This window comes from Vigna angularis, chromosome 8, assembly GCF_016808095.1.
Source record: "Vigna angularis cultivar LongXiaoDou No.4 chromosome 8, ASM1680809v1, whole genome shotgun sequence".
Lineage (NCBI taxonomy): Eukaryota > Viridiplantae > Streptophyta > Magnoliopsida > Fabales > Fabaceae > Vigna > Vigna angularis.
This window is the reverse complement of record NC_068977.1, coordinates 10,415,567-10,427,824: the sequence shown is the minus strand read 5'-3', so window position 1 is coordinate 10,427,824 and position 12,258 is coordinate 10,415,567. Positions and strand designations below refer to the sequence as shown.

The window sequence follows — 12,258 nt, the reverse complement described above, 5'->3', positions numbered from 1 at the left end:
TTTTTGATATTTTCTAATGGGTCCACTTCCAAAAACATCCTGAGTTCTTTGACAGTAGATTGGGCTTCAGCCATGAAGGATACCATATCATGGTCTGCCATTTTAAGAGATGCAAGCTTGTTCGTAGTGTCATAGAAACGTTGAATATCGTTGGCATAAATGCTTTGGGCTTTCTTCCAAAAGGAGTGACAAGTTTTGAAAGCCCTCAAAGATACAAGAAGTTTGGGTTCCACTGATTGCCATAACAGGGCACACAATTGGAAATCTGCTTGTTTCCACTGATCAACTTTTTCAGTAGGCACATGGCTTCCATCTCGCTCAAGGTGGTCATAATGTCCTTGGCCAAGGAACCACATTTCAACGGCAGCAGACCATGGTAGATAATGTTTTCCATTTAGCTTATCGGAGGTAATTCATGGACTTCCAGAGAAGGAAACAGTACTACCAAACGCCCTTTCTGAAGAAGACGAATAATACGAGCGAGGAACAAGAAAACCCTAAGCGTTTAGACGAACGAAACTATGATAGCGATGGATGACGGTGGCCAGCGACAGCAGACGACGGACAATGGCTGATGACGACGGCAGTGGTCGGACGGTCATCGACGGTGGACAACGTTGGCCAACAGCGAACAATGACAGGCGACGATGGAGTGTGGCGTTGGACAGATATTACGAGACAGAAACCAGAGCGGGATCAACCCGCTCTGATATAATATTTTATAGAAAGGCTTTTTATATCGATATTTTACATATGTTGAAAGTGGCGCGATGACAGGATTGTAAATATCCCATATTGCTTAAGTGATTCAACTGTTTTAAAACCTTCATATGCCTTGTAGACATACATCTTATCTTGGTAATGTTCTTGCAACTTTTGCAGATTACTTGTAGTTGTCGTAGAAAAGACCAGATTTTGTCGATTTTCAGGTAAGCACTGAAAGATAAATTTCAATTCCTCCTGAAAACAAGCATCCAAAACTCGATCTGCTTCATCCAAGACAAGAAACTTCATAAGCATAAGTTAAATATTAATTCATATAATTATGAACAATACCATAGGTAAAAGAGTATAATTAAAATGCTTATCTAAATCTGCTTTAAATCAGGGCATTCATTACCTTGTTTCAGGAGAAAACGGGAGGAATAATTAGGGTTTATGAACCCCAAATCCATTTAATGAGTTCCAGCACAAAGTTGTGCGTTAGATTAAAAGTAATAGTAGAAACAAATCTTTCATTAAACGGTTCATATATTCGAACGCTCAATGCGCAACCCTAAAGAAAAAAAATGCATATATTAAAACTAAGTTTAAATGTTGCCAAAAGAGATTAATTTTGTTTGAAGTTTTGGTTTTAAATCTACTTTTGGACCTATAAATTGAAAACCAGAACAACACCGAACTGCTTATCCAAACGCAGCTCCAAATCGAATTACAAGCTCACTACCTTGGTTCTGGAGAAAACAGAAGAAATATCAGGGTTATCACGGAGCAAGACGTGGATTCTCCCAAGTGTGGCAATGACGAGGTGCGGCCTCGCAACCAAATCCTTCGCCTGCTTGAGCATATCCATGCCGCCTACCACAACCGTGATGCGGAGGTGCACGACAGAGCCTAGAGCGCGGAACTGCTCTGCTAGCTGGAACGCCAGTTCGCGCGTGGCCGTCACTACGATTGTGAAAACACCGAAGGGGTGCTCAGCGAGTCGATGTAGGATCGGAAGAACAAAGGCCGCCGTTTTTCCGCTCCCAGTCTCGTCGATGCCAAGCACGTGCCGACCCTCTAGCATAGGCGGTATGCAACGCTGCTGCACGTGTCGTGGCATCCGCATTTCGAGCTCCTGACACGTATTAACGACCCACTCCGCCAGGCCGAGGTCATCGAACATCTTGCCGTATGTCGCGGCTTCGTCGAGGACTTCGCGGCCGTTTGCGACGGAGCTAGGGTTCATGTAGGGTTAGTTAATAAGGGATGAAAAATTGAATTTAGAGTTGTATGTGAATTGAAGAGATTAAAGAGTGAGTAATAATGTTACCTACCGTTGATTTGATTCTTGAGTTTGAGGAACTGGGAGCGTGTGACCATGAGAGTGGTGGCGTTCTACTTGCTCACTTGCTTTATTTTTTCCACCTCCCACGTCGTCGCCGACGCCGTCGCCATTGCCTCTGTGCGAACACTTCATTCTGTCTATACCCAAAACCCTAATTTCAGAAGGAATTTTTGTTAAAAGTAGACGAAATACAATACCATTTAAAAACTTTACAAATTATATTTGATTTCAAAGGTATCAATTTCTCTCCATATACAAAGGTTTTTTTTTTTATTGTTCGGATTGTAAAGAAGCACTTTGTGATCTTCACACAAGAATAATTTCAATGCTTACATATATTTTTTAAATTAAAATCACTTTATTATTGTAATTTTTTTAATTCAAAAATAATTATGTTTTGTCTTTTCATTCACAATTTATTATTATCATTATGTATTTTTAATATTAAAAATTTACTTCTCATTTATTATAAGTGTTCAATCATCAAAATATATATATATATATATATATATATATATATATATATATATATATATATATATATATATATATATATATATATATATATATATATATATATATATATATATATTAAGGGAGAATAGGAGAATAAGTTTTATTGATCAAATTGGGAATCCAATTTCATTGGGTTTAGAAATAACCCATTAAATATCAAGAACAGATGAGATAAGTTTAGGATTTCTAAAAATCATCAATTTAATCAATTATGAAATAAAATATCACATAATTTTATTAAATGAATAATGATTGTAAAAAGGCTCATCAAGGCAATAAATCATTTTATTTATTAAAAATTAGAAGTAGATGCATCACATATAAAATATAAAATAAATAGAAACACATTATTGAAAATGAATTATTGTACATCTTTATATTTAAAAATTTACAATAATGAATTTATACTTAAAAATAATAGAACTTATGACATATATTTAAATCAGAGGAGTATATCACTTGAGAATTAAATTGTAAAATAATTGTAGAGGGCTTAATTGATTCCTCTTACATGATAAATAGGGTAACTCTAGACACAATATAATCATGATAAATAGGGTAATTTTAGACACAATATAATCATGATAAATAGGATAACCCTTGACACAATATAATCATGATAAAATACGATAAATATACTAACATTCCCCCTCAAGCTGGAGCATACAAATTGTATGTACCAAACTTTGAACAAATAAACTGAATCTGAGGACCCCTTAATGACTTGGTCAATACATCTGCGAGTTGATCGTTTGACCCAATAAACTCAGTGCATATTTCTTTAGTCAACTACTTTTCACGAAAAAAATGATAATCAATTTCTATATGTTTAGTCCTCTCGTGAAACACTGGATTTGATGCAATGTGGAGAGCAACTTGATTTTCACAATACATCTTCATAATATGGATGTCACAAAATTTAACCTCTTGAAGCAATTGTTTCACCTATATAAGTTCACATGTTAGGGATGCCATTGCCCTATACTCGGCTTCAATGGTTGGTCGAGCTACTACATTTTGTTTCTTACTTTTCCATGAAATAATGTTTCCTCCCAAACGAACACAATAACCTGTAGTAGACCGTCTATCAATAGGTTAACCTGCCCAATCTGCATCACAATACCTAGAGACCTGAATGCTTCCTTTATCTTCATATAACAATCCTTACCCGGGAACCTTCTTTACATACCTTAGAATGCGAATGAGAGCATTGCAATGGTCAACACATGGAGCCTGCATGAACTTACTAACCACTCCAACTGCAAAGGATAGATCTGGCCTTGTAATAGTGAGATAAATCAACTTTCCAACCAGCCTCCTATACCTCTCTAGATCGGAGAATAATTCACCTTCTTCTGTTCTTAATTTTTGGTTTGGGTCCATGGGACTCTCTACCGGTCTACAATCAATCATGCCTGTTTGTTGTAATATATCAAGAGCATACTTCCTTTGGGAGATTACAACTCCATCTTTTGATTCCGCTACTTCAATGCCTAAGAAGTATTTGAGAAACGCAGGGTGTTGATGTATTGGGAGATTGAGATGGTTGTGCTAAGCTGTTAGACTTTAACCTTAAATACTCTCGATATTCATCCTCAGAAAACATAGAATTGGAAGTTTCAGTCTTTGAAGTGGAAGTTTCAGTCTTCGAAATACTGGCGATTTTGGAAGGGAAACCATGTAAGGAGTAGCAATTCTCTTGAGTGTGACCCATCCTTTTACAGTATGTGCATTGAGGACGTCCCCGACCTCCTCGTCCTCCTCCTCTAGTGCCACGTCCTCCTCTTCCTCGTGTGGCAACCATGACAGATGGTTCCACTAGTTCATGCGCTTCTTGAGTTTGAGGTACTGGGACACGTAGAAGGTAAGTGGTCAATGTTTCCATGGAAGGGACCTCATGACTAATTAGAAGTTGATCTCTGAGATGATCAAAATCGGGATGTAGGGCACTAAGGATCAATACCATATAATGTTTGTCTAGTTTCTTTTTTATATCCTCTAATGGGTCCACTTCCAAAAACATCATGAGTTCTTCGACAGCAGATTGGCCAATTCACATCACATTGTCACGTATTCATCAAAGTGCATAGGCCATTTAATTTTGGCCACAGTGCCAATTGCACCGTTATGTTTTTAACGTTGTAAGCCAAAAGAACCATGTTGAACATTTTTGAACAAAATATGGGACCTTACTGAACTTTTTTAAAAGGTAGGAGGACGTTGAACAAATACCCCAAAAGTATGGACCAAATGATGTATGAAACCTTATTATTAAAAGCATTTTTTTTATCTAAATAATAAACTCATGTACTCATAAAAGTAAAACAAATTAAACTAAACAAATATTAGGGAAAAAATCTCTTCATTAATTAAAATATATGTATATGTTTTTAAATATTAGATTTCTTGCTTCCATCAGGTTTCTATTAAACCTTCCAAACATGTTCTTCCTGCTCCTATACTTGATGGCAACCTCCTTAGTTAGGTTGGGCCAAAGCTAGAAGAAAAATTTATGGTGAAGAGGGAAGGGTGAGTGTTTGCGGAAGTTGGTGGAAATAAGCAACGTGTTTCATGGTTTTGGTGCTATTATGGATGATGAAGGTGGTGTTTATGATGCTCTAAGAGAGGATAGGCCAACTCTTGTAGGAAGGTAGCTAGAGATGGCTACTTGGGTTTCTCTAACCTAGGGTGACCCTACAAGAGTATTATGGCACAAAAATGGCAGCATAACTTTACTCTATTTCCAAGGTAATTACATAAAGGTGATACACCTCTATTTATAGGCTAAGGTGTCTCCAAAGGGGCAAAAACTTAGACCTAAAAGAGCCATCTTGGCTAGCTTGGAAAGCACGGAGAAATCCTCTCCATTAGGAGAAGGACAAATGGCATAAATCCTCTTTAATGAAAGGGGGACATGTGGCCACTACTTATAGAGAAATCATCTTCATTCCTAGAGTGACATGTGACCACTAATTAAGAAGAAAAATTCTCCAAAGGGAGGGTGACACATGGCATGGACAACCCATCCCTCCTTGTCCATCAAGTTAGATGAAACTTTGATCAGCCCAAAATCACATCCAACTTTGGTCAACATTGGATCTTGGCCCTTTGGTGACTCAAATGGTCAAAACACTATTCTACTTAGCCCAAAATAAATCCTACACTACTAGACTTATAATACAAAGCCCTAATAAATTGTAGACTACTTGGCCCAAATTACTAGACCCAAAGTTATTCTTACTCTACTATAAGTTTCATGATGGCTAGAGATAGCCGAAGAGAGAGAGTATAGGCCCTCATCTTCCACAAATGACTTCAACTAATCTTGAATTTGTTTTGGGTATGCCTAGGGGTATGCCATCAATACTGATGGGGTGCCATGAAAAAGAGACGTTGCTTCATATCTCAAGTTGGGGAAGACAAAGATAGTGTGTGCAAAAAAGATGGGAAAGGGGAGTGTTGTTGACAGTGCAAGCGACGTTATTAGGCACATCGTGAGGCAACGAATTTGGTCAAAGGTTTTAGGGCTAAGTTGCTTTGCTTTGATAGAGAAGATGGCCATAAATAGAGGGAATAAAAATGCTACACTGTATGAATGGTGAGGAAGGAGGTGCACCACCAACGGTTACAAAGTCACCAACTATTATTGTCGTCGTCGGTGATAATGACTAGGTTTTTAGGTGGAAGAGAAGATGACCTAGGTTTCTTTGAAGAAAAGAGAGATGTGTTGGTACAAGATTGTTTAAAAAAACTAGATTGTCTAGCAACCTATGTTTTTAAGTTTAACAAACAACACTCGACGAAATATTGATCATAAGATATAATGTTTAGTGATGACATGTACTAAAGGATAATATTGGATGAAATATATCTAGTATATCGAACAAGATAAACATAAATAATATAATGCTTGAAGTTAACTCTATTTAAATGAAATACAATAGAAACACAATCTATGTAATCGTTGATGCTTAAAAGTTAAACATACAAATATGGAAAGTCATCAAGTGTTTGTCAAGACAAGCTATCTAGGATATCAGAATAACACACTAAATGTTATCAAAAGATGCATAATTATCTGATATCTCGAACATATCCAAGGCACAAGGTACATGTGGTGTCAAACGCTATAAAATTTTCAACACTTTAACAAAAGTTATAGCATCTGAAAAGAAGCTCTTTCAAACATGTCTAAACGATGTACTTGAGGCTAGAAATCATTTTGAAACAAAAGGCTTAAAAGATCATATCATAACATACCAAACGATTTGCCTTCGAACAATACAGTTATTAAAACATGCTAAGATGTGAGAAAATATTTTGAACACACAACATGCTTAACGATCATCAACGTTTAAAACATTTAATGTTGTATGAAAAATTACCTTTTGGCTTGCATGATTTGTTCTTGTTATTTGCACAGGTAATGTCAATACTAAAACTTTATTCAGGAGCGTCACACAAAGGACAAAAAAATGTTAAGTGATAAAAAGAAATTCTTAAAATGTTTCCTCAATCTTTACACTAAAAGGTCGTACAAGCTACATTTGAATGAAAGCACTGTTTTGCTATAACGTAGACCTGAATTTAACTAGCTGCCTAAAAAGCCTATGAAGTCTATCCAGAAGTCAATTATGTGTTCAACGATCATTTCTCAAGAGGATTATATAAAGAAGATTCATTGAAGTTGAAGAAGGTGAAAATAGAAGAGAGAAAAGGAAAAGGAGAAAGAGAACATATTCAAAAAATATCATAAGACAATATCTCTACTCTACCTCAAAGCATATATCGTTTGATGTTCTTCAACATAAAAGGAAGAATCCCATACGTTCACAGATTGTATTGTATTGATCCTCTCTGCACAAGTTATTCAAATTTGTATTTGTAATCAAACACAGATTGTGTTTATATTTAAACACTTCTATTGAGCTAGTCAAGATTAACTAGGAAACCAGGAGTGGTTGACAATACTCAATGTATAAAAAGAGTGGTTATAATACTTGAAAACTATGAGTGGATAAACTCATTATAATCAAGATTGATTAGGAATGATTAGGGGAACCATGAGTGGTTAAAATACTTGATGTATAGTTTCTACTTGATTGTACTCTTAAATAAAAGGTTTAATCCTTTTCGACATCCCTATTTATGTACGAATGTCTCAATTGGGTCCTCGTTTTTTAAAGTGTATCAAAATGGTCCCTAATTTTGAAAATTGATATCAATTGAGTCCTTTCCGTTAAGTTGGCTGGACGGCGTTAAAAAAATTGATGAGTGGATGTTGAGATGACGAACGAACGCTCGTCCACCAGCGAACGAACGCTCGTCCACCAGCGAACGAACGCTCGTCCACCAGAGAACGAACGCTCGTCGACCTCTTACTGCTGGACGACCGTTCGTTCCACACTGGACGACCGTTCGTTCGGTGGTCGACGAGCGTTCGTTCGCTGATGGACGAGCGTTCGTTCGCTGGTGGACGAGCGTTCGTTCGCTGGTGGACGAGCGTTCGTTCGTCATCTCAGCATCCACTCATCAATTTTTTTAACGTCGTCCAGCCAACTTAACGGAAAGGACTCAATTGATATCAATTTTCAAAATTAGGGACCATTTTGATACACTTTAGAAAACGAGGACCCAATTGAGACATTCGTACATAAATTGGGATGTCGAAAAGGATTAAACCTAAATAAAATTAGTGAAACTTCTCAAAAGTTTTAAAAAAGACTAAACATATTTCAGAATTGAGTAAACTAATATAAAAACATGTGTTATTACCTTTTTTATTTAAAATATTTTCCTAAAATAATTTATTAAAAATACAATCATCTAATAATTATAGCAAATTCTCTAACTCGTCCTATAATTCATAAGCAATATTATTTATGTAAAGTTTCTAAGAATTACCAAATTCCAAGAATTTGGTTGGAATGTTCACATTTGCTGAGCTTAGGCAACTATAATTATAAAACTATGAATCTTATTTTTTTGAGATTCCTCACACACACTTATACAATTCAACTTTTATAAGAGTTGTGAAATAATTCATTATTTTCATTTTTATCTAGTTAAATATATTTTTATTTCTAAATTTTGGTATAAAATTAAAATTTATACATATTCAAAACTTTAATACATTTTCTCCAAACTTTAAAAATAAATTAATATAATCTTTTTAATTTAATGTCATAAACAAATTAAAAGTTAAATTTAACATAATACATATTTAACATGTAAAAAAATTATATAATTAAATTAAAAAAAACTATATTCATTTATTTATTAAATTTTAAATTAATATATATCAAAAACTTGAGACAAAATCAATTCTAATTTTGTGTCAAAATTCAAATCATATTCTATTTTTGTTTTTCAATGTTTTCCTCTTCTATAGGCACACCTCTCTTTTCCTTCTTCCTCCACTGGTGTCCCTTCTCTATCAAGCCTCTTCTTCTTCCAGCTCACCACTAGAATCTCTTTATTTTTTCTCCCCCTCTATTCTCCTTTTACAAAATAAATAATACATTCTGAATTATAAATTCGAAATACTAAATCTGTATTAATTCATAAACGATTTTTCTTGATTCCAAATACAAAAACTTCCCTTGGAACATAATCATCATTTACCATTTTTCTAAAACATTAATTATCATAAAAAACACTTTACAAGTTGTGAGGCCTTGGAAAATTAACCGTAAGCCATCTGTCCAATCCATTTAATGCACTGCTGAGTCACCTGTCTGCTCTCATTAATGCACCGCGCCACACACTCAGTCTCATTAAAAACGCACTCACACACTCTGACGCACGCCTGCCAAGTGTCAGTTTAGAACCTTCTAAATTTGTAGTGGAAGACAAGTGTCCGTGTGTGAGAGAACGTCCGTTTGACTTGGGAAGAAAACCAATTTTCTGAAAAACCTTCTTCCCACTCTCTGCATGCAATCGTCTTCTTCCTCAGAACTCAACTTTTCATCTTCTCCACCTTCTCTCTAGAAATCCTTCAACTTCTCTCTACTGTTACTCACCCATTTCTTCTCCGTTCAACATTCAGAACCGTAGGAACGTTCCCTGCGTCGTGAGCTTCAATCTGAACCCAATAGATCCAAGTTCTGTAACCGGTAAGTCGCTCGACTCTGGACGCTTGTTTCTGAGTTACATGCAAACTAAGATTCAGTTGCATGCATGGGTTTAAGCTAAAATTCTTCTACGTTTCTTTTGGTTAGATTTAGTGAAGAGCTTAAGAAAATCGTTGGGGGTAGAAAGCCATATTTGAACGAGACCAAGTCATACTATTAGGCTTACACTGTTATCCAGGTAAGGGAAGCTTAGTAATTTAATTGATACTTGTATGTTGTATGCAAGCATGATATGAACTGAATGTATGAGATGTATGCTGATTGAGTATGCATGAACGAACGTTGTTGTACTGAATGAATAGAGTATATGTTGGTTGAAATGTATGTTTATGGTTGATACGTATGAATATGAGATGAGTTATCACTTTGAAGTATGAATGATTAATGTGAATCATATAAAGTTTGGAAATTTATATTGATATGAAGTATAAAGTATGAACTGATATGTTGAAAATTGATAGTTGAACTAGATGAAAAACTGAAATATGAAATCCTTATTATGATAAAATACGTTCGTCATCGTACGGTCTTATACTGTTCGGTTTCTAATCAATTGCTTAAAAAGGAATCCTTTCATTTGGAAAGAGTTCTGATCGAGAACGAGCGTTCCGTGAAATCCTATGTTGAGCGTTCGGCTCAGCCTAGTGGTACCCATATATATTTTAAATTAAGTCATACTGTACTATTCCCTTATACTTACAAATTAGTAGCGCTCGGCCTTATACTGAGCGTTCGTCCTCATTAGTACTCGGTCTTATACCAAGCGTTCGTCCTAATTAATTATCGGTCTTATATCTAGCGTTTGTCCTAAGAAGTGTTCGGTCTTATACCGAACGCTCGTCCTTACCTTTGATTTCTAAATAGGCGTAAATAGCGTCCGTCCAAATTACTAGTAAATGTATATTATCGCGTTCGGTCATTGACTGTCAGTCGATCCCTTTAAACAAACTGTTCTCAATATAATTAATTATTTGTCTTGCTGTATCTTTATCCATTTGGATTAGGCCTAGAGTATTTGTACCTAAATTATTCTGAACATTGATTTTATATCTCTAAGAGTCGGTTCATTCAACTGATTCGAGTAGCAGTGACGTTCTGCATATAAGTATGTGTCGACTTATTCTGATTGACAACGAGTCTTTTTAAATCTAGTATTTAGCGTTCGTCTTCGTTCTTCAGAAGTATGAACGTTCGTTATTTTATGCCTTTAAAACTGAAGATAAAGATGATGATAAATTATAAAACGTTGAAGTGTGAACACTATATTAAGTGATTATACGATTATGGAATTTGAACGAGCGTTCCAAGGAGGAACGACTCTTATATATATTGAATATTAAATTTTGTAAAGTATGACTGTGGCTATGCTAAGACTCGCTGTCCATCCTGATGTTCCGTGAGTACTCATCCTCATGTAGAGGGGGTATGTCATGTGTGGGAACGGCAGGAGGTCCTTAGTCCATAAGTTAACATGGGCGACGTAAGAACGGACTAACTTCGAGTGGTAGCTGTTGAGTGTATCCTAGTTACTACATCACTCGGGTGCAAGGACGCTTTTAGCTACACAGATTCATACAGTCCGGACGGTCGGTCTATTATATATATATATATATATATATATATTTCGGATGATGTTAGATGTTGAATTATGTGCTTGTGTGGATTGAAATGTTTATTGTATATGTTGTTGTATAAATTAAATTACATAAGCTTACCCTTTCGTTTTCCTTGTGTTGTCTGTTGTCTCTGTACGTTCGTCCTGTCATTGGAATGATCATCCGTGTGGATGTGAGCAGATGGAGGTGCGTCACTTGAAGAAATGCTAGAAGAAGAAAATTTGGAAGACGCTAATCTGGTTGAAGTAGAAGTTAAATCCGAGCCTTAGAGCGCTCGCTAAGTTTTCATTTAATTAGTCTTTCAGTTTTATTATGAACGTTCGGTTAAGGTTTTGTAAAACCGTTCGTCTCTAAACTCCTGTTATTGCTGTGTTTGTATATATTTCTGTACGTTAAGCCGTTCGGCTTTTTGAACCTCGTATCTTAGTGTAAAGACTGCATTGTTTTACTGTTAAATGTAATTAATTCTGATTATGATTATTACTGTATTTTGGGATGTTACACAAGTCATTTAATGTCTTTCTTCCCTTGGCCTCCCGCACTTCAATGGATAGATTATTTTAGTCACTTTTACTATTAGCCATCCTATTCATTGTTTTCACCTCATCCTCCCAAAATTTGCAATAAATGATATAATGCTGAGAAAAACCTTTGATAAAATGTCCACCATCTCACGTTTTTCCATTCACAAACTTGAACTTACGAACTTGCTTAAAAAAGCAAAATACAAAGAATCAACACATTAATAAAACAATTGAATTCACAAAATATGACAATTTTGTTCCACCTGTACAATTTTCTGAAACTAAATCAGCAACGTATTTAATTGGCTACAAAATTGATTGATGACACCCTGCTTCTCAACGGCTAGGAATGTTCATCAGGTTCAAATTCAGTTCTTTGGTCCTTTTTTTCACCTCAAATTAAACAAGTAAAGAGGCAA

General features: G+C 35.6%; 1 protein-coding gene across 1 annotated transcript; it reads right to left on the bottom strand.

The window, feature by feature from the left end:
* Window positions 1-725: 725 nt before the first annotated feature.
* LOC108344445 (DEAD-box ATP-dependent RNA helicase 36) lies at window positions 726-2,268 on the bottom strand. Its single transcript, XM_017582889.2, has 3 exons — window positions 2,040-2,268; window positions 1,448-1,940; window positions 726-1,008 (listed from the first exon to the last, which is right to left on the bottom strand). Exons 1-3 carry the CDS (start codon window positions 2,180-2,182, stop codon window positions 748-750), a joined length of 897 nt encoding a protein of 298 aa, XP_017438378.2. The 5' UTR covers window positions 2,183-2,268; the 3' UTR covers window positions 726-747.
* Between the last annotated feature and the right edge of the window lie 9,990 nt (window positions 2,269-12,258).

What these genes read in the sequence shown, in the direction of transcription:
- LOC108344445 (XM_017582889.2), bottom strand. Translation starts at nt 2,182, where the DNA reads ATGAAGTGTTCGCACAGAGGCAATGGCGACGGCGTCGGCGACGACGTG. An exon ending in ACTCAAGAATCAAATCAACG is followed by an intron (nt 1,941 to 2,039) that starts GTAGGTAACATT and finishes CATGAACCCTAG; the next exon opens with CTCCGTCGCAAACGGCCGCG. An exon ending in CTGTTTTCTCCAGAACCAAG is followed by an intron (nt 1,009 to 1,447) that starts GTAGTGAGCTTG and finishes ATGCTTATGAAG; the next exon opens with TTTCTTGTCTTGGATGAAGC.